Source organism: Muntiacus reevesi, chromosome 9, assembly GCF_963930625.1.
Source record: "Muntiacus reevesi chromosome 9, mMunRee1.1, whole genome shotgun sequence".
NCBI classification, from domain to species: Eukaryota; Metazoa; Chordata; class Mammalia; order Artiodactyla; family Cervidae; genus Muntiacus; species Muntiacus reevesi.
In genome coordinates, this window is record NC_089257.1 from 30325191 (window position 1) to 30347245 (window position 22055).

Here is a 22055-nt window from a genome sequence, read left to right on the forward strand (position 1 = left end):
GAGTAACCACTGAACTGAAGATTGGGGCCCCCATCCCCACCCTGGGCAATGAGAAACAAGTCCCTATAGCATCCAGAACTGAAAAGTGGACTTTCCCCCAAGTTCACATTGTTCTAAGCAGTTGATGGAGCTCTTAGCGTTAGCTTTGTCGTTGTCTGTCAGTCATGAACTAGCTGGCCTGCTGGGGTCTTCCCTGGGAATGTGGCCCTGTTTCCACAGCATGACCCTTCAGTTCCAGCCAGGCAACCTAGAGACGGTTTGGAGCAGGGTCCCTTCACAATCCGGGGACCAGTGGGTTCAGCCTCAGAGCAATGCTGTCGGTTTATGAGCAGATAGCCTAGAATTTATATTTTGAAGTCATTATTGTATCCCTCAAAGGGAGCGATTTTCAAAGAGGAATTGTGAGTACTTTATAGGGTGGAAGTACAACATTCAGTTGTGTTCATTCTGGGGCAGGTGTTTAAAACAAAACAAAACACCATGGTGTCTGAAAATAAAAACCACTTTGGTGTCATTACTTTACATAGCCACACCTTGTATAAACATAAGAAATCTAATTTCTGGGGAATTTCATTTCCAGAAATCAGGCCTGGCTCACATAAAGATGCCTTTTCAAAATAGAAGTATAACACATTTACTTAAGCTCAGGCCTTTGTGTTTTGTTTTGAAAGCTATAAAGAAAGAAACTGTAGCCCTCTTTATTTTTAGCAGACACCTCTAGAAAACCTTGAACAATGTTCTATTTATAAAACAGTCTGTTTTCAGGCAAACTTGCTTAGTCTCCTATTAGAGAAAGAACAGGACCGAGTATCAGAAAAATGAAATGTTTCTTTTTCTAGATTTGTTAACTTCCTCAGCAGTTCTTTAAAAGACAACAAAGCAGTTGACCTGGTTTTGTTTTTGACTAATAGAAGGTCACCTGGAGATCGATAAATTGTGTTTCATATTCTAAATAAATTGGAGCAGAACAAATAATATGCTGGGGAGAAAAAGTGGAATTTGAAATGAGAGTACAGCTTGGCTTTTTTAAGAATTATGCTGCCGAGTGAGAAACAGCAGACCTAAATAATTTTCTGTTTAAATTATTTCACTATCACATTATATAGAACATTTACAGTCTCATCATCCTTCAAGGCATTAAAAGAAAAAAGGAAGATGAAACCTTGGTTGAGTAAATTCAACAGCTATAAAAGATTCTAAAAACTGAACAGAAGTGAACCAATGCAGGCAGAAGAGTGTTACCAGCATGCAGGTCCCATCCTTCCTATTTTGCCATCCTGATCACCTGGGTCATACTAGTCCTATAACCTTTACAGTAAAAATCAGCAAAGTCAGCATTTGTCGCTGTTCAGTCACTGTCGTGTCTGTTTTGCAATCCCATGCTTTTCATTTAGTGCTTATTGTGTATAAGGCATCCTGTGAAGAACTTTATGTGGATTATTTTATTTAAATTTCTCAACCAGGTAGCGATGAGGTGGATACAATCATTGTTTCCATTCTACAGATGGGCAAACTTAGAGAAGGAGCAGCAAGAGGTGTTAACACTGGTGCAGACAGAGGTCTGACTCTAGACACCCGGTTCCTCTTTGAGCCAGCAGTGTATACCTGTCCAGGACCAGAGGCTCACCAGAGAGGCTCATCTCCTTTCTGTTTTCTTATGGTAAAAAATCCAAGAAAGCTTGGGAACCCAAGTCAAAAATCCATACCACTCCAACCAAAAGAATAGCTTGCTTTTTTTTTCTTCCCATTTTTCCTGGTCATTGCTCATCCCAGGAAATCTTATGACCTCCTTCAGAAGGCCATCTCACCTGTTACATATTTTCACACACTGTTGTCTGTTTTTCTTAACTATTTTTTTTTTTACAGAGTTTTGAATATACTTGCTTCCAGTATTTTGCTTTTACAAGTAACAGTGTAGTGAAAAACTTTGTGCGTGGCATTTCTACTTGCTTTTAGGTTATTTTATTAGGATAGAATCCGTAAATAGGGATTACTGAATCATAGTGTAAACATTTGTGTGGCTTGTGATAGCACTGTCCAATACAAATATAGCATGGCCCAATATAAATATAGCATGAACCACATGTGTAATTTTAAAATTGCTGGTAGCTTCACTAGAAAGTAAATAAAAATTAAATTCATTTAAATAATATATTTTATTTAGCCCAGTACATCCAAAATGTTATCATTTAACATGTAACCAATGTAAAAATTATGGTATTTCTCCATTCTTTTTTTATGTGAAGAATCCAGAATGCAGTGTGCTTCACATTGATGGTACAGCTCGATTCAGATGACCCACATTTCCAGTGTTTCATAGCCACATAGTGGCTAGAGTATTTGGCAGCACAGATCTGTAAGATTTATAATCCAGTATTTTTAAATGGCCTTTGTTTTTTAAGAACCTAGACCTTCATCTGTCTTGCCCCAGTCTAACCTCCAGACACACATATTATCTGGATTACTCCCTTGGGCCCTTATTCTAAACTCCTTTTGCTTTTTTCATTATTATGAATATTTTCCTGACATCTGTCTTGTACCAGGTACGGTGCTAGATCTTGGGGTTCCCAGTATAAATAGGACAATCCATTGGGGAATACAGAGACCTTCATAGCACAAATTGGATTCACCTGCTTATTGGAAGTAGGCAATAAGTTAAAACACACACGCACACACACAAGCAAGGGATAATGCAGAGTACGAGAAATTCCCCAAATGACGATTAAAGAAAGTGCCGAGGGGATCAGGGCAAGCTTCTTAGGGAAAATACGAGTTGAGCCTTAAGGGCTCAGTAGAATTTTAATGGGCAGAGATGGGAGAACAGTCTTGCCCGTGACTATCTCGTTATCCCAACCAGATGGCAGGTTAGGATGGTCTGGCATTGTATGTAGATCCCTGGAGGCCTTGCCACAGCCTTGCAGTGGAAGGTGCTGGGTAATGCTTGCTGAGCCCAATTAATAATATATGGTTGGCTGGCACACAGTGGCAGAGACACCGGGTCTGTCTACTCGCTTTAACCTCTGAATTGAAGGGGCAGCGTAAGCTTCTCACTCATTCCTCTGATTGTGTGTCCTGCCAGTTTGCGGTCACAGTTTTCTCACTTTACTAAATCGGTCTGGATTGAAACCAGTCGTTTAGAGCCAAAATGGTAGATAAATGGAGGCCAGCACTTTAACTTACATCTGACCTACTTGTCACTTACTCTGGTTCCTCTGAGCTTTTCAAACTGCATGAGCAGGCAACACGGACAGCCAGTGACGTGGGAATTCCAAGGCACTTCATCAGAAGGCACTTTTTATGTAGTTGCAACTCGTTTATGCAGGCATTTGTGTGACAGGCTTGCAAGTTTCATCAAAGTCGTTATCCCCCTTGCACAGTTATGGACACAGGAGATCGGAGAGGTTTCTTGCTCAAGGTTTTGTAGCAAGTAAGTTGAAGGAGCCCTGACTGGGGTCCAGGTCTTCAGACGCCAAGTCAGTACCTTCCCGTTCCGTTGTCTAAAGCTGGTTCACCTGTCAGATGCTGTCACTCATTGCTTTACAATAGATCTACTTATTTCTTTGGTACCTATAGTCTAAATCTGAGACATGGAGAGAGAGATACACTTTGTGGGGGTGCACAGAAGGTAAATGAGGAAACAAAAATCAAAGGGTTGGTGATATCAATATTTATAACGATATTAGCTTTCATAATAACGGTTAAGAGCTAACGTTGAATTCTTAACATAGGGCAGACACACTGCCGAATGCATTACATGTAAGATAACAGTGCTCACAACCAACCTGCGTGGTTGGTCCTGTTATCTCCACTGTATAGGTGAGAGTACCGAGATCACACGATGAGCTTGAAAATCTTTAGACTATAGAATTGTGTCCTTGCCACCTCAGCTATAGGTGACCTTGGCAGGTTACTAAAATTCCTGTTTCTGTACACCATTTTCTCTAAAATTAATACCTCGCCCACCCCTCAGGGTTGTTGTGAACTAATAAATGTGAGAATGACTTGTAATGAGTATAGTATATGCAGTTATATATAATGTTACCTATGTGTGTGAATGCATGCTCAAGTCGCTTCAGTCGTGTCTGACTCTTTGCAACCCTGTGCACTGTAGCCCACCAGGCTCCTCTGTCCATGGGATTCTCCAGGCAGGAATAAGTGGATTGCCATTTCCTCCTCCAGGGGATCTTCCCCATCCAGGCGAGGGCTGAATCCTCATCTCCTGCGTTGGCAGGCGGGTTCTTTACCACTAGCGCTGCCACTGCCGGGGAAGCCCTACAGTCAGACTAAAATCCCTCTGTAAGTTGAACCACCCCCAGCAGACTGGTGTAACAGATAAGCATGTAACAGATGCTCAGTAAATGTGTATTAAATTCAGTTCAGTTCAGTCACTCAGTCCTGTTCGACTCTTTGCCACCCCATGAACTGCAGCACACCAGACTTCCCTTTCCATCACCATTTCCTGGAGTTTGCTCAAACTCATGTCCATCAAGTCAGTGATCTCATCCTCTGTCATCCCCTTCTCCTCCTACCTTCAGTCTTTTCCAGTATCTGGGTCTTTTCCAGTGAGTCAGCTCTTCACATCAGGTGGCCAAAGTATTGGAGCTTCAGTTTCAACAGCAGTCCTTCCAATGAATATTCAGGACTGATTTCCTTTAGGATTGACTGGTTGGATCTCATTGCAGTCCAAGGGACTCTCAAGAGTCTTCTCCAACACCACAGTTCAAAAGCATCAGTTCTTCAGTGCTCAGCTTTCTTTATAGTCCAACTCTCACATCCATACACAACTACTGGAAAAACCATAGCTTTGATAGATGGACCTTTGTCAGCAAAGTACTGTCTCTGCTTTTTAAAATGTTGTCTAGGTTGGCCATAGCTTTTCTTCCAAGGAGACTGGCCATAGCTTTTCTTCCAAGGAGCAGTAAATATGTATTAAATTACTTGAATGAATAAAAGACTGCTGCTCAACACCTTTCCATCCCTACAAGTGGCAGTGAGGAGGGCAGAGAAAGAAGGCAAGCCCCGTGCCAGCTCCTGAGCATAAGTCCCCTAAATGCACCAGTGTCTTCACCCTCTGCAAGAAACTGCTTTGCAGTCTAAGTAGATGACGGATCCTCCAAATCTTTCCATCCATGCTCAACTTGCATTCGACTATATGGACATTTTAGGTGTAGTCGCTGAGTTGTGTCCAACACTTTGTGACCGCATGGTTTGTAGCCCACCAGGCTCCTCTGTCAATGGATTTCCCAGGCAAGAATACTGGAGTGGGTTGCCACTTCCTTCTCCAGGGGATCTTTTTGACCCAGGGATTGAACCCACGTCTCCTACATTGCAGGCAGATTCTTTATGAACTGAGCCACTGAGGAAGCCTGTAGTCATTTCACACTGGATAAAAAAAATTTTCCCCCTAATGATATTCAGTATAGAAAAAGTAGAGAATAATAGACAAATAGAAGGGGAAAAAATCATTCTTGATTCTTCTGTAGCCTCTGAGATTACCATTTAACATGTTGATCTGTTTCTTTTTCCTAAGCATTTTTTTACCTCCTTGGATTCATCCTGATCTGCAGATTGGCTTTTCCGCTGACCATCAGGGAATGCACATTTTCTCATGAAGTTACAATCACCTCATGAACACTCATTCTTAACTCAGTTCAGCTGACAAATACTTAAGTTTCTGCTCTGTGCCAGATGCTAGGGACGCGGTGGTGAACTAGGCCAAAGAAGTCATTGAACTTTAGTCTTCCTTGCTACATTTAACAAGGGGCTGCCTAGTGGGTTTTGGCCCTCTAACCATTTACTATCTTTGGGTCTCTTTTTTCAGGGTCAGGCTTTCTTACCAGTGCAGTCCTCCCCCTGGTGTCCTCAAATATGAAATTATTTTAAAAGAAACCAGCAAAAGCAAAATGAATATGTGACAACACACACTCAACACAGACATGTTCTAAACGAAACATAATAAAATACTGTTTTATCCTCTGTTTGGGAGCAGAGATTTTATCAGTCCATCCCTGTCAACATCAATTCTTAAGAGTTCACTGTGTAACACGATCATATCCAGCTAACCCCAAAGCCACCTTTCCTCGTCTTCTTACTCTTTGGGGAAACCTACGCTGGATGAAGACCCCCTTCCGACTGGGTGTCTGTGACATGTCTGCAGGACAGTGGGGTGGGGGCCGGTGCTGTCTGCACAGTTTGCTGAGTCCCTGCAGTCTTCCCACCTCCTCCCCTGTCCTGTGCTTTAGGGCCAGCTGGGCGTGTGACACCCGCTGCCCTGCCAGGCTCGTTCTCCGGTAGGACATGGTTCTGTGTTCCGTGTTTCTGGTATTACCCCTGGAGTCTTCCTAAGGGGTAGATGTGGAAGGAGACACCTCTCCCCGAAGTCCTGCCTGCTCTGCCCCAGGTTCCCTCTTGTCCAGTCTGCACTTGAAATTGCTGGATTCATCCTCAGATCATTTTGGTGTTCCCCCAAGTTCTTCAGAAATTAGGTTACTTAGGAAAGATGATCAGCATTTAAAGACTTCTAGTCCGGGGCAACTTTACCTCTGAAATGGCGAGCCATGGGTTTATCCTGGAAACTGTGTTCAGTTTTGTATTCCCAGCACGACCTTGCCCGAACCTGGTTCACTACAGGCCCCCAGGTCATGTCTGCTGAGTGATTAATGCCGCAGAAGGACCATCCCATCCCATCCTCCGAGCTTTTAACCCACTCTCTGTGCACTTGTAGCAGAAGGGACTCAGACTTGTCATCCTTGGCGCCTTATGGCCTGGCACACCCTGGACTTCCAGAAACCCTAGATGGAAAAGAAAAAAAAAGTGAATGCTGGATACCCACACAGGGGAATTTTTTTGAGCCATAAAAAGGAATGAATTTCTGACACATGCTTCAGCTTGGATGCATCTTGAACATATGATGCTAAGCAAAATAAGCGAGGCCCACAAGGACAAATACAGTAAGATTCCACTTACATGGGGCACCTGGGGTGGTCATATTTGTGGACAGAAAGTAGAATGGTGGATGTCAGGGGCTGGGGGGAGAAGAGACAGGAAGGTATTGTCAGTGGGTCACATCTTCTATCAGGGAAGTGAAGAAGCTCAGGAGATGGACAGTGGTGATGGTTGTACAACATTGTGAATGTACTTAATGCCGCTGAATTAGACTTTCAAAAATGGTTAGAATATTAAATTTTATGCTATATATTTTTATTTTACTACAATAAAACTTACTGGAGAAGAATCCTGCTTTTCTTTTTTCTACTTCTCTCTATCCATCAAGCCTCCTTTTTCTTTCAAACTTGGCCGTGATGCCCCTCTTTCAGGAATTCTCCCTGCTGGGGATTAGATGTCAATTAATACAGGTCGCATTGGGGGTGCTTGGATCAAGGCCCCGCCCAATCAGGCACCCTAGTACCTGGTCTTCTGATTTCCTCGTCAACAAAACCGAGAGCCGTGTCTGGAAGCACCAGGGCATAACCCCAAGGCCGCCTCACCTACCCACCAAGAGAGAAGTCCTGCCACGGTCTTTCCTCTCCCGTCAGATTCTTTCCTTGATGGATGGGAATAGTCTCCGTCACAGCCCGATGGGAAGGAAGCCGATTGAAAATCTTTCTCTTCCTGCTGTGAACTTGTTTTGAAGATTAAAAGCAGGTATGCTTCGGAGGACCAGGCAGATGCTATAACATTATTTTTAATAATTCAGAGCACACCAAGTTCAAAAACAGGTCAGGGTGGTTTTTTTTTTCTTGGCTCCTAAAGCAAACTCTGCTTACATCATGTCCTTTCCATCAAGAGAGGAAAATGGGTAGCAGAGGCTTACTTCTGACACTTGCTCCTTATTATTTACAAAAGAGGACACCGTCAGCCTGTTTGTCAAGACAGAGGTGTGTGCTGCCTGGGATTACAAAACCTCTACTTGTAGCTCATGGGCCTCAGGTGACTCTTGGGTGTGATTTGCTCCTGGCCTGTCTGTGGCAACCGACCACGTTATTCATCCAGGCCTGCCCTTTATCAACACAGTATCTCTTTTCATCCCAAGGACCTCATAATGAAAGGCAAAGCTACCAGGCCATAGTGAAGTGATGGGATTAGACAGCTGGCGTGAGAGAAGCCGCCCTGCCCTTTGGAGGCAGCTGGGCCCGTGGTTTGGGTAAGGCAGGCTTCCCAGGCAGCTGCCCAGGGGTGTCAGTCTCCCCCCGAAATTCAGCTTTGCGTCTCTCTTCTAGCGACGTCAGTTACCGCGTGCGTCTCTTTGCTGCACGACCTTCCACGGGCTGATGCAAGACAGCTTTTTAATTGCATGGGAGAGAAACTTCCAGGCTGCCAAGTGGAGGGACTCGGGGAGGGACAGGGCTGGCTTCTTAAACAAACTCCAGAGCTGCGGAGAGAAAAGGAGGCAAGGAGGGGAGCGGGGCAGGTGTCTGCCTTTCATCTGGATATTCAGGATGACACATCTGGTGCCAGGGAAACTGCTATTTCTAACTGACGGGAAGCTTTGCAGTCAAGGGAGGGCTAAGCTGTCAGGTGAGCCAGAGATCAAGAATTATCATGACAGCTTCATGGCATGTGAAAGGCGCTGTGAAGTGCGGTGTGATTTTAACCAGCGGTGGTTAAATTAGCTTCTCTCGGACCTGATGTGATGTGTAGTCAGAGAGGCCGATGGTGGCCGGGAGCGCCCGGCGTGGAGGAGGTTGCGATTCTGAAGCTCCACCGTTTAGAAAAGAAAGGGAATGTGGAAACTGGCTCCTGGTTTCTGAGTTTTGCTTCACAGAGGTGCCAGGCGGCCGTGATGGCTTTAATTAGTAGCGTGTCGATTCCTCCACTGAACCTCTCTGAGCCCCCTTATTATAAATATTCCAAGGACCCAGAGCAACCCCCTTCCTTGAACTTCCCCAATTTAAAATCCTGTCAAAATCTAGCCACCTGTACTTGCCGGCTAAGCAGCCTTGACTAACGGTTTTGCCCTGTGTGCTCACATTCCGCGGGATTGTCTATGCAAGACTGAGCCAGCCAGCAAGCAAGGGAGTGCCTTTCTGAAAAACTTCCACTCAGAAGTGAGCTGGGAAAGTGCCTTTTAATAAGTAATCAGCCAGAGGGAAACAAGGAACTATCTAGCCATCTAGTAATGCTTGCCTGTGCACTGGGGACTTTTCCAGAGTCTGGTACAGTGGGGTCTAGGGTTTGATGAGTCGTAACTTGGGAAGTTCTAGAGAGAAAAAAATAACATGAGCAATTATGTCTGTACAAATGTGTATATATACATCTCACACACTGTCAGTGTATAGCATATATAAATTAGAAGCTGCACATTAATACTCTCTGCAGTTCTCTGTCAAAAGTTTTACATAAATTACATCCTCTCACTTTATCTACTTGGGCAGATATTCTGTTTCTTTTTGAAAGTTCAGGAAACTAAGAGAAGTCAGCCAGTGAACAGACCTGGGACTTGAATGTGTATTGTACCCACTGCCTTCAAAACAAGAATGGCTAACTTTTACAAAACCCCCAGGTTCTTGTGGTTTTAAGTGGCACAGCCAACCCTCCAGAGCTTTTAATTAAATCCGGGTGTTCCGTGAGCTTGCACTTTCCCCCTTTGCGGCTTTTGTGCAGAATCCCAGCAGACCCCACCTAGTGCTTCCAACCCTAATCTCTGCAGGGGGCAGCCAGGCGACTGTCTTAAGAATCCCAAGACTTTGTGATGCACCCTGCCCTGGTCCCATGGCCCTTGGGGAATTGTTGGCACTGCCCAACACCAGGGCTGTAAACCTGAGTAGCCCATCTGAACTGAACAAGTACCAACTGTTTGTTTCCAAATGCTGCTTTGCTGGGGTGCACCCAACCCCCACAGAAGTTGGTGGGGGAGTGAACAGCCATTCACCTGTCCAAACCTGGGATTTATGCTCCGGCAGCTCCCTTCCGCCCGCCCCACGGGATTGTGTATGGCAAACACACATGACCTTTGCAGCGATTTCATCTCAGCCTGCTTGCAGAGAACAAACCTGTTTTGTATTGACATTGTTCGGAACAAGTTCTGCCTCTGTGAACTCCCATAGCACCTGCCCCTGGACTCTCAGCCCAGAGAGGCCAAGTGCCTGTAATTCTGAGAACAAGGGGGAGGGTGCCTTGACAGCATCTCCAGCGTCCACCCATCTGAGTCTTCGGTCCACTGGCTTCAGGCAGCTGAAGTCCTCCCCTTCCTTCCAGGACTTTCTGATCCCTGTCTAGGAGGGGCAGTCGCAGGCTCGGATTGGCCCATTGGCCATGGGGTGCTGTGTGGGACATTTTCTTACAAGTCGGCTCCCATGTGGCATTTGTTAGTCACAGCTAATTACTAAGTCCTTGGCTGAGGCAGTAGACGTTGTTCCTGCGGATTCCTCCCTCCTCCTCCTCCTTCCCCCCCTTGCCTCCCCACTGCTACAGAACAAAACTCATTGTGGGCCACTGGAGGTTGGCTGTGCACACATTTTCCAGTGAACCCCTGATGGGCTTACTGCTGGGGTTTCGTGTTTCAGGTTGAAACTCCACTGGATAAAACATTCACTGATGCTGACACGGTCAGTCTCCGCTCTGTGCAGCTATTTCTCCCACACTGGACTTGGTCCCTTACAGGCGATTTAGGTAATTCATTGAGAGCAATTTGCAGCATTTACTCAGAACATAGATAGGCTGCAGAGAGTGATAGAATTCGGGAGTTTTTAGATCACAGAAAGATCGTCAAATGCCAGGTTTTGCCAGCTGTGCTCAGAAGCGTAGGTCAGAAAAAAGGAGGGGGCTGAGGGAGTGAGCAAGTTTGGAGCCCCTTCCTCCCTGGCAAGAACACCCCTGCATGTACCTGCTTTGGTTCTGGGACCTGTGCATAACATTTATACAGTCTAAAAGCAGTGCTGGAGTGGGTAGCCATTCCCTTCTCCAGGAGAATCTTCCCAACCCAGGGATCAAACCCAGGTCTCCCGCATTGCAGTCAGATTCTTTTACCATCTGAGCCACCAGGAAAGTCCAAAAGCAATCCTGAACTCCTATAATGGCATCCACCCACTCATTCTTTGCTCAGATGAAGAAACTGGCCACTGAGGTCCTTTCTCCTATCTGTGCCTTGGTGAATTGATGCCAGAATGTGAGTGAGCACACGGGTCTCCCACTCCTACATGTCCCATTTATTGTACCATGCTGGGATACTTCTAGAGCCCATCACTGGGCTGCTTTTCCCATTGCTGGTCACTGTCTTGTGGAAAAGGCCTGATCTGGAGGATCCAGAGGGACAGAAGGCACCCAGCACTGTTGAAGTCACGCTGAATTTTCACTAGGAGCCACCTCCGTCACAGTGCCATGGAGTCCTCTGCAGTCACCACACAGTGCACGGCCTCAGAGACCATGGGATTGATCAGCCTTGCTTATGTATGTGAAAGCCAGAATGAAAACTGGGCTGCAAGGCTTTAGTTCTGCATTGTGCACAGAAAGAACACAGGCTTTGAAGTCAGCAGGTCTGGGTTAAAATCTTGGTTCTGCCTCTTGCCAACCCTGGGAACATGAATAAATGACTGGGCATCACTGATCATCAGACTTTTTAATCTAAAAACAGAGCTGATAATACTTAAGGATTATCAAGGATTATTTTTTTCAGTATCAAGGATTGTTGATACCAATATCAAGGACTCTTATAAGAAATTATTAATAAATATAATAGTCTATGTAAAGCCAAACCCCTACGGAAAGCATATTTCTTTATGTTCATTCAGTTGTGTCCAACTTTCTGCAACCCCATGGACTGTAGCCCGCCAGGCATCTCTGTCCATGGGATTCTTCAGGCAAGAATACTGGAGTGGGTTGCCATGCCCTTCTTAAGGGGATCTTCCCCACCTGGGGATCGAACCTGGGTCTCCCACATTGCAGATAGATTCTTCACTGTCTGAGCTGCCAGGGAAGCAAGCATATCAGGGACTTGACAAGTGTTCGTTTTCATGTAACTTAACCTCTCTCTTGCTCTTGTGCACATACAGGTTTGAGTCAAAAGAAAAGCCAAACATTTTCAAAGTTTACCCTTAACTTGGAACCGTCTGGATTTTGTCATAGGCTTAACGTTAACCAAATAAAATTTAAAGTTTCTCTAGAGCATGGGCCTGTCTTAATCTTTTACAGAGCCCTTGTAAAGCTGAGCATTTCCTGGGGGAATAAGGCTGTGGGTTTCTAAGAGAACATTCTATGAGGAAAAACTGGAAAGAGTGTCCCATTCCTTTGACTCTGAAAGCCGCTGGGATACCCTGGGGGTTCAGGGGCTGACTGCCCTCAGACAGACTCCGGCAGTGAAATCAGAGCCCCTCATTGTACCAACGACTTGGGTGTGCTTGGGACTCTTTCAAACCCTTCTTTATTCACCATTCAGACAGGACCCATCGGCCCAGAAGCTTGCTTCCAAAATCTAGGAAAACAGATGTTTTTGCTTATTTTCCTCTCTCTCATGCCAGAATGCTCACTAAGTCTTCACTGGGTTCTGAACCTGCCTTTTTTTCCCCCTCTCTTTTTACTTTTAAAACAAATCTAGGAAGTGGGTCATTATTGTATAATAAAGGGGAAAGATGGGCATCCCAAACTGGCAAAGCTCTGTTTTAGACTCTGATGAGAATATTGAAGATCCTGAAGACAGGGAGTCCTAAAAGTCAAGGGAGAGCAAGCTTGGCTCATTGACGTCTGACAGGGTCACAGACAGTGTGGTTGTGGAAGGACTGTGTACCAGGTGGGTCTCAGGCCGCTCATAATCCCTTGATTTTTTTCAAGTATGTTTTATTTATTTGTTCATTTATTTATTTGACCATGCTGGGTCTTAGTTGCAGCATATGAACTCTTAGTTGCAGCAAATGGGATCTAGTTTCCTGAACAGGGACCGAACCCCCCTCCCGCCCCCCGCACATTGGGAGCACAGAGTCTTAGCCACTGGACCACCAAGGAGGTCCCTATTTAGTCCCTAGATTTTATAACCAGACAGTTTGATACTCTGTTAGTTTTCTGTTGCTGCTATAACAGATCATCACAAATTCAGTGGCATAAAACAACAAATATTTATTTTTAATATATTTTAAATTGCAGTATAGTTGTACAATGTCATATGTTACAAGTGTACAATATAGTCACAATTTTTAAAGGTTATACTCCATTTATAGTTATTGTAAAATATTGGCCATATTCCCCACATTGTACAATACACCCTTGTAGCTTACTTTATACCTAATAGTTTGTACCTCCTCCTCCCCTCCCTCTGTATTGGCACCTCCTTCCTCCCCTCTCCCCTCTGGTAACCACTAACTTGTTCTCTATATCTGGTGAATCTGCTTCTTTTTTTGTTGTTACATTCCCTAGTTTGTGGTATTTGCCAGATTCCACTTATAAGTGGTATCATACAGTATTTGTCTTTCTGTGGTGGCATAAAACCCTCCAAGTCCATCCATGTTACTGCAAACGTGAAACATTTACCCTTTTTCATGGCTGAGTAGTATTCATTGTATGTGTATACCACATCTTCTTTATCCATTTACCTAAACCGATACATATTTATTACCTCTCCATCTGTTGGTCAGGAATCTGACAGTGGTCACACTGGGCTGAATCCAGGTGTCAACAGGGCTGTATTCCTTTCTGGAGTCTCTGAGAGCCTTTGTTTTCTTTCCTTACCTTCTCCAGCTTCTTGACACAGCCCACATTCCTTAGTTTGTGCCCCTCTTCCTTCCTCTTCAAAGCCAGCCACAGCAAGCTGATTGTTTCTTACACTGCATCACACTCATCTCATTTGCCTGCCTTCTTCACTTTTAAGGACCTTGTGCTTTCACTGGCCCACCTAGGTAATCCAGGATCATCTCCCTAGTTTAAGGTTAGGTCCTGAACTCCACTGGCAGACTTTTAATCCCTCTTTGTCATGAAGGGTAATATATTTATAGCCTCCAGGGATTAGGACATGGATATCTTGGGGTGTGGATAATGAGTGCCAACCACAGATACATAGTGTCATTTCTATACTAAATACAAGGCTTCCCTGATAGCCCAATCGGTAAAGAATCCACCTGCAATTCAGGAGACCTGGGTTCGATCTTGCGTCGGGAAGATCCCCTGGAGAAGGAAATGGCAATCCACTCCAGTACTATTGCCTGGGAGATCCCATGGACAGAGGAGCCTGGAGGGCCCATGGGGTCACAAAGAGTTGGCCACGACTGAGCAACTAACAATGACTAAACCACCACCGCCATACTAAATACAATAACTGTATATGTTAGAACTTTTTCAGTTGCAAGAAACAGGATCTAACTCGAACTAATAAGAAGAAAAGGATTTTGGTGGCTTATATACTTGGAAGAAAAATGTGGTTTCCTGTGCCAACAAGATCATCAAGGCACTCTGCTTCTTGGCTTGGCGTTCTTTGTGGGGATTTTTTTTTTTTCCAGCATAAGCTACCTGCATGGTGTAAAATAGCTCCCGGGCAATACTAGGCTTCCATACTTCTCAAGTTAGGATCCCAGAGATGAAGGCATGACTTGTCTTTAGGTGGTTGTTGTTTAGTCAGTAAGTCATGTCTGACTCTTTGTGACCCCATGGACTGTAGCTTGCCAGGCTCCTCTGTCCATGGGATTACCAGGCAAGAATGAGTTACTGGAGAAGAAAATGGCAATCCACTTTTTACAGATGAGAAAAAAGAACCTGCCGGTCAATGCCGGAGACATTTCCTTCTTCAAGGGATCTCCCCAACCCAGGAATCGAAGCCACATCTCTTGCATTGGCCAGTGGCTCCTTTACCGTTGAACCACCAGGGAAGCCCTCTCTTTAAGTAGCACCAACAAAATCCCGAGGATGACATTGATAGGCGGAAACCATCACTGTGTACTTTAGCATGGCTGGATTTCCGAACCATGCAGTTGACAGACTGTTCTAGTTCAGAGCTCGTTTGACTTCAAGCAATAAGACACTCAAACTTGAAAGAATACAGAGGGAGGCTTCCTCATGGCAAGAAGTAAATGAATCCAGGTTGTATATGAGAAGGGGAATTGCATGGTGATTACGAGTCTGGGTTTTGGAATCAGACTGCCTGGGTTTTTGTCTAGTTCATTGGCTGTGTTTACCTGACCACTCTGTAAAATGTGGTTAATAATAGCACCGACCTCATGAGCTTGTTGTGAGCTTTAAATGTGTTAATACAAATAAAGTACTTAGAATGCTACCTTGACATGGAGTGAACACTCACTAAATCATAGCTTTGATTGTTGTTTTTGTATAGCTATTGTTACTACAGGTAAGCTTTCTGAGGATGGCTTAGGGACTTGGTTACGAACCAAGGCAGGCATTCCCTTGGTTTCTCTTTTTCCAGCTGAGGCCACGCAGCCTGCTGTCTCTGAAACTTCCTCTCAGCCACCTCAGGTGCGGTTCTCACCTGTAAGGTGGGTCTTCACCAGCCCAGATGCCATTCTGCCACCTCTGGCCTTGACTGTGCGTGTGTGTGTGTGAAGTGCTTCAGTCGCGTCCAACTCTTTGTGACCCTGTGGACTGTAGCCCACCAGGCTCCTCCGTCCACGGGATTCTCCAGACAAGAATACTGGAGTGGATTGCCACACCCTCCTCCAGGGGATCTTCCGGACCCAGGGATCGAACCCACAACTTTTATGTCTCCTGCATTGGCAGGCAGGTTCTTTCCCACAGGCGATACCTGGAAAACCCCTTGACTCTGCACACCCACCCCCAAAAGAACGATGGTTAAGTGTTTCTGAGTGCAGAGTCTTGAGAGTCACTGATGTCTAACTCATGACTGGCTTGAAATACTAATGCCCCCATTTTGTTAGCTGTGACAATCCAGGTGCCCTTGTACACAGGGTTACCTCTTCAGTAGGCATGGATGGGGCAGCTTAAGCTGAGGGGAAAAGTTGGGCTTAGCCAGAAAACTGAGCAACTTGTCTTTGACGTGTATACCCTAGTAAGTTAGAATTTTCCTGCAGCACAAAAGAGAATCGGTTTTGAAAAATAATGGTTCCATCTAGATGTTTGGGAAAAGGACAGCACTGGGCACTGTTTGGTGCAGATGTGATTTAGCCTGTAGACCTTGTAGAAAAAAATTGATCATTCTCCTGTTGTTATAAATGATAGAGACATTTTCAGCTCCCTAGTTAGAAATCCTCATTGGATGGACAAAGACACCATCATTTCTATGTAGAGCCTCAATCTCAGAAACTCATTCCTGGAGCAGACATCCCTGAGAGGGTGGAACGCATGCATTTGGTATCAGGAGAGTGGATTCCAGAGTGACCAAGGGTGTCCCCAGAAGTCTTCCTTTTGGTGATGGGGGAAAATTCCACATTGAGTTTTTGTTCCCTGTATCCCTTCTCACCGTTCACAGCACCCCGCCTCCCAACTTTTTTCAGCATTCTCAAGTCCAGGATGTTCAAAACATCTCAAGTGCACAGGTTTCTGCCTTCAGAGCGCTTGTCTATTTCTCCAAGAATTTCATAAGAATCTTTCTGGTGAAGCCCTTCCATAGTGATGGTGAGGAAGAAGGGAGACTGATGAAACTTCTTAGAATGAGGCACTATAGCAAGAGTGGACAGGCTTTGGATCTGGCTTGGGCATCTTTCAGAAGCACTGAGATTTGGGGGAAGACAAAGCATTGTTAAGATTTTGATAGAGGTCTGCTGGGAAAGTCTCCACTGGAAAGGCTCTTGTGCCGCTTTCTAGTTGAACAATTCGGAGGCTCCACACTTGCTTTCAGATGCATTGGTTTTGAAGCAGTCAACAAAAAAGCACCCCGCCGCCAGAGCCAACCATCAAAAAGAGAAAAGAGAGCGATGCAAACCGTAGGGGAATGAATGTGTGAGAGAGAAATAGTGTGGAGCGGAAATGTGGCTCTGCTGGCCTGATACCATGTACATTATCTCCCCCAAAGGACCCCGTGGTTTAATGGATGGGGCTTTAACCTGCCCAGAGGTCAGTCTCTGCTGGACAAGTGGAACCTCATCCCCGAGGGCATTGACATACTCATGACACACGGACCTCCTCTAGGTAAGTGAAGCAAAGGTGTCCTTTCGTTATCTGTGATGCCTTTTTTTCCCAAGCATAATGACTAATGCTTCAGAGACATAATCATTTTCCTCCAAAAAAAAAAAAAAAAGTGATCGAAAAAAGAAAAGTCAATGTCTTTAAAGAAACCCAGTATGATAATTAAACTCAGCAGTTCTGCTGGGCTTACAGGTGTTCTTGAAATTAATTTTTTTTGATTTAGTCAAGTCAGGAAAAAATCAAATGAGCATATAGCACCACAGTCCTTTGAGCTTGATCATTTATTTTAAGAACTGTATTCACTTTGGAGTGAGGGGGTGGGGTGGGGAATGGAAGGAAGACACAGACCTCCCAATCACAGGCCTTTTGAATGGTAATGAAATGATGGAATCTTTCATTCAAAGGAACCCATTTTCCTTGTAATAGGAGATCTTTAAAAGTTTAGCACTGAGCTAATTATACAGGAAAAGAATCGTTTCTCTCTCTCTTTAAGCTAAGGTGTTAAGTAAGGACTTATGGTGGCTCAGACGGAAAAGAATTTGCCTGTCATGCGGGAGACCTGGGTTCGCTCCCTGGATCTCCTGGGGGAGGGCATGGCAACCCAGTCCAGTGTTCTTGCCTGGAGAATCCCCAGGGACAGAGGAGCCTGGTGAGCAACAGTCCATGGGGTCGCAAAGAGTTGGACACAACTGAGTGACTAAGCAGAGCGCAGTATGTTGAACCTTACTTAAAAAGATGCTGGGTCTTATGGATACAGTGAACAGGCATCCAGGTTTAGATTGCCAGTATGCACCATAGCTACCTTCAGTTACGCAGACTGTGTGTCAGAAGATGATTATTTGATTTATATAATTATCTTCTAATGATTCATGTGCTGGTTAGTGGTTTGGTTTAGCCACAGAAGATTTTTCAAGCAGGTTGTTGTTTAGTCACTAAATCGTGTCTGACTCTTTCTCGACCCCACGGACTATAGCCAACCAGGCTCCTCTACCCATGGGATTCGTGGGCGAGAATATTGGAGCGGGTTGCCGTTTCCTTCTCCAGGGGATCTTCCCGGCCCAGGAATAGAACCCACATCTCCTGCTTGGCAGGCGGCTTCTTTACTGCTGAGCCACCTGGGAAGCCCCTTTTCAAACAGGACTACGACCCTGATCCTCCCATCTACCGAGTGTCTATTATGCTGGCACACCCTTGTCCAAACGAAGGCATTCTCAGTCAATCCAGATGTTTCCTTTTTAGTAGGAGAGTTTCCTCTTTAAAAAAAAATTGTATTAAAAACCAGATAACATGAAATCTATCGTCTTAAATTGTTAAATGTTCAGTGCTAGGAAAGTGTTCTTGATCCTCTTGGTTTGGAGAGAGGGGGAAAACAATGCAAAAATAAATGATTTTTGTAATTTTTTTCCTGTGGTTTGGGGTTACTACCCATGTCACTTCCCTCCTCTGTCAACCTGAAAAATAAAAAATCCCTAACGCACATCCCCTGATGTGAATTTAATCTTCGTAGATGTTACCCCCTCCACCCATGCCACTTAGCGCTGCCTTCCTGCCCTGACAAGGGAAGTGCTGTGTTTCACAAAGAAACAGCGGAAGGGAGGACCAGGGCATGAGCCACGATGGCACATTTTCATAAAGAGGAGTGAGGGGAAAACAAGACAAGGAGCCAGTTCTGTTGCAGACAGGGAATTTATACAGATGTGCACAAGATCAGCACTTCCCGACTTTTCAAACTTCAGAATCTCCATCCCTGTGCTTTTTCCCTACCCCACCCCCACCTCCTCCACACTTTACACGGTTATACTTATCAGTAACCTTTATCAAGTCATAAGTAATTAATTTCCCTGTTTTGCAGTCATTGGAGACTAAGTCATTAAATTGTTGGCTAAATATTCTGCTCAGCATGAGTTAAATAGAGAGACACCAGAGACCGAATCCTAACCAACTCCATCCTTTCCCCGAGTAACCTAGTTAGGTCTGGGCTTGATCTTAACTCTTAAGGCTGTTTACTGTCAGGGACTTGGGCATCCTCAGCATAGAAATGTTTACCTGCCTGAAGTATTATTTGGAAAATAATTTTGAACAGAACAATTGATGTGTTGTTAACAAAGTCATTAACTTTGGTACAAAAGCAAGTGGCAGTCGGTCTGAATTCTGGCCTCCAAAGAATTCATACATTTCAGGAACTCTTTTTTTTTAAATTAATTTTATTGGCGTGTAGTTGCTTTACAATATTTTGTTGGTTTCTTCTGTGCAACAAAGTGACTCAGCTACTCATATGCATCTACCTGTTTTGGGGGAGATTCCCTTTGCATTTAGGTCACCACAGAGCATTGAATAGCATTTCCTGTGCTATACAGTAGGTTCTCATTAGTTATCTATTTTGTACCTAGTATCAGTAGTGTATAAACGTCAATCCTAATCTCCCAATTCATCCCACCCCCATCCGGGAACTCTTAATAGAGAGCCTACCATCCCTCTCTTTGTAGTAAAGATGGAGTAACCCAGAGAGCGGCTGTGCACGGAGCAGAGTAAGATCTACATCGGAGAGTTCCAAAATACTAATAAAAGTGAAAGTCGCTCAGTCGTGTCTGACTCTTTGCGACCCCGTGGACTGTACAGTCCATGGCATTCTCCAGGCCAGAATACTGGAGTGAGTAGCCTTTCCCTTCTCCAGGGGGATCTTCCCGACCCAGGAATTGAATCGGGGTCTCCTGCATTGCTGGCAGATTCTTTACCAACTGAGCTATCAGAGAAGCCCTATTAATAAAAGGTCAACGTTTTCATTAGGTAAAGCTGAACATTTTTCGGTGTAGTTACTGGGAATTCTTGTGAGCATTCTGGACTAGGAGGTAGGAGGTGGATGTGGGGATTGACCTTGAATCTTTTCCTGTTAAGAAAGGAACCATGGCACATGGGACTTCATTATTATGGTGCGAGCAAGACACTTTCTCAGGTGATTATATATGAAATGAGATGTTTTCCCTCTTCAAAAAAAAATACATCCATGAGGGAATATCCCAATCACTGTGGATTAAAGATTTTTTCCTCTAATTAGCAAAGTTTTAAAATCTCTGATTGAATTTTTTTAGGGCCCCTTGCTTGTATTCCATGCTTTTCCATATTCTCTGGCCACTCCCCAGTCAGCATGTCTTTATAGAGATGTTGAAACTTCATTTCTACTGTTTTGCCAAACAAAGTGGAGTGAGCTAGCCTCTCCCTCTCTGCCTGATCAGTTCTGAGTGGTAGAAATCACCTAATGGAGCTATGGCATGTGTTCCCACTGATTATGACTTAGCCTTTTGGCCTGTCTGCTTTCCTAACACCCCATCCCACTGAGGCAATGGGATTCCATTGTGGGCCATAATCATTCAGATAGCTGACTTTTGCTATAATTGATGTCAGTTTTTATGGATTTTCTGCATTAGGCATAGAACTAAGTGGTTTTTACATAAAGGTAGTTCATCAGCCCCAGCTTACTGCATGCCACCATGGGTCACCGTGGCTGCCCAGTTGCTAGAGAGGAGACCAGAGGAAGAGCTTGGCATTCCCAAGCTTGGGTCATCAGGAACCACCAAGGGTTAAGAGTTGATGTGTTTAAGTGAACAAGGACTTCCCTGGTGGTCCAATGGTTAGGACTCTGTACTTCCGCTGCAAGGGGGCATGGGTTCGATCCCTGGTCGGGGAACTCTAAGACTCCACATGCCACACTGTGTTGCCAAAGATAAAAAATGATAATAAAAATAAAATAAAGAGAATAAGGTATCTTGTGGCCAGTTTATAGGAAGTCCCTCCCAGCCCTTCTTTAAAGCCTACATCTTGGAAGTAGACTGCTCTAAGAGAGCTATAATTTTTAAAAAAAGAAAGCAACTGAACTGAGGAAAAGAGAGAGTATGGGACTGCCGGGAATAAATGTCATTGGGCCCATGAAGAAGATTTGAAGCCTATGGCTGAATAAATCAAATCCCTCACAGGGGGGAAAAATGTTAATTAACGGAAGAAAAAAAATGGAAACCAAAAAAAAAATTCAAGATCCTAAAGAAGACAAAGTAACGAGTGAAAAGTTCCTTAAAAGCCATTGTAAGCTTTAATGGGGAGGCTAGGATTACAGATAATGTAATAAACCTTCTGTGAGTTATGGCTTCCTGAAAGTCTAAATGAAACCTTACCTGAAGACAGAAAATTAAGACTATTGATTGCCTTTTACCCTTAGGTTTTCGAGACTGGGTTCCAAAGGAGCTTCAGAGAGTGGGCTGCGTGGAGCTTTTAAACACAGTCCAGAGGCGAGTCCGGCCCAAACTCCATGTGTTTGGTGGAATCCATGAAGGTAAGGCCAGAAGAAAGGGGTTCACAACATTATGAGTCATTATCCGTGATCTCATTTCACAGTGGAGACCTTGGTTACTGGGAATAACTGGAGTGGTGGTTTCCAAACTCTTTGCCTGTGGAATGCTTTCAGTGAGATGAAATGTTATGAGAACCACTTGCATATAAGGCTGAGAAGTATTTTGTGAACTGCTCTCTTTTGAGCAGAATGCGTGTGCTCAGTCGCTCAGTCATGTCCAACTCTTTGCGACTCCATAGTCTGTAGCCCACCAGTCTCCTCTGTCCATGGGGGCTGTCCAGGCAATACTGGAGTGGGTTGCCATGCCCTCCTCCATAAAGAGTAAGAAACCAAGTCTGGTCCACCTTTTGGGAAACCCATCGCTAACCCCAGATGACTTCTGGAATCTCGGGACTCTGATAAAGAGTGTTTGATAACCACTATTGCAGAGCAGTACTGACGGAATAAAGGACAGATTTTCTCTTTAAGAGCATTAGAAGAAGTGGCCTGGATTTTAGACTAAATAATGTCCTTGGCCTTTTCCTACCTATAAATATTAACAGTTCATATGGAATATACACAAGACAAGACTTTCTCCAAAAAATATTAATAACTTTGCACATGCAATGAAAGATATAAAAGTGAAGTGGCAGAACCTACACATTTGCAGGTAGACTTTTCCTTACTAAGCTCAGAAAACCATTTCAGACTTCTCAGAAAT

At 44.5% G+C, this 22055-nt stretch overlaps 1 protein-coding gene across 2 annotated transcripts in view; it reads left to right on the forward strand.

Moving 5' to 3' along the window:
• Positions 1-22055, forward strand: part of MPPED2 (metallophosphoesterase domain containing 2) — a 201587-nt gene that overhangs the window by 174885 nt on the left and 4647 nt on the right. For both annotated transcript variants that reach the window (XM_065944243.1, XM_065944244.1), the window contains exons 5-6: positions 16901-17016; positions 21224-21337. In XM_065944243.1, coding sequence (XP_065800315.1) covers positions 16901-17016; positions 21224-21337 — 230 coding nt within the window. The remainder of the gene's footprint in view (positions 1-16900; positions 17017-21223; positions 21338-22055) is intronic.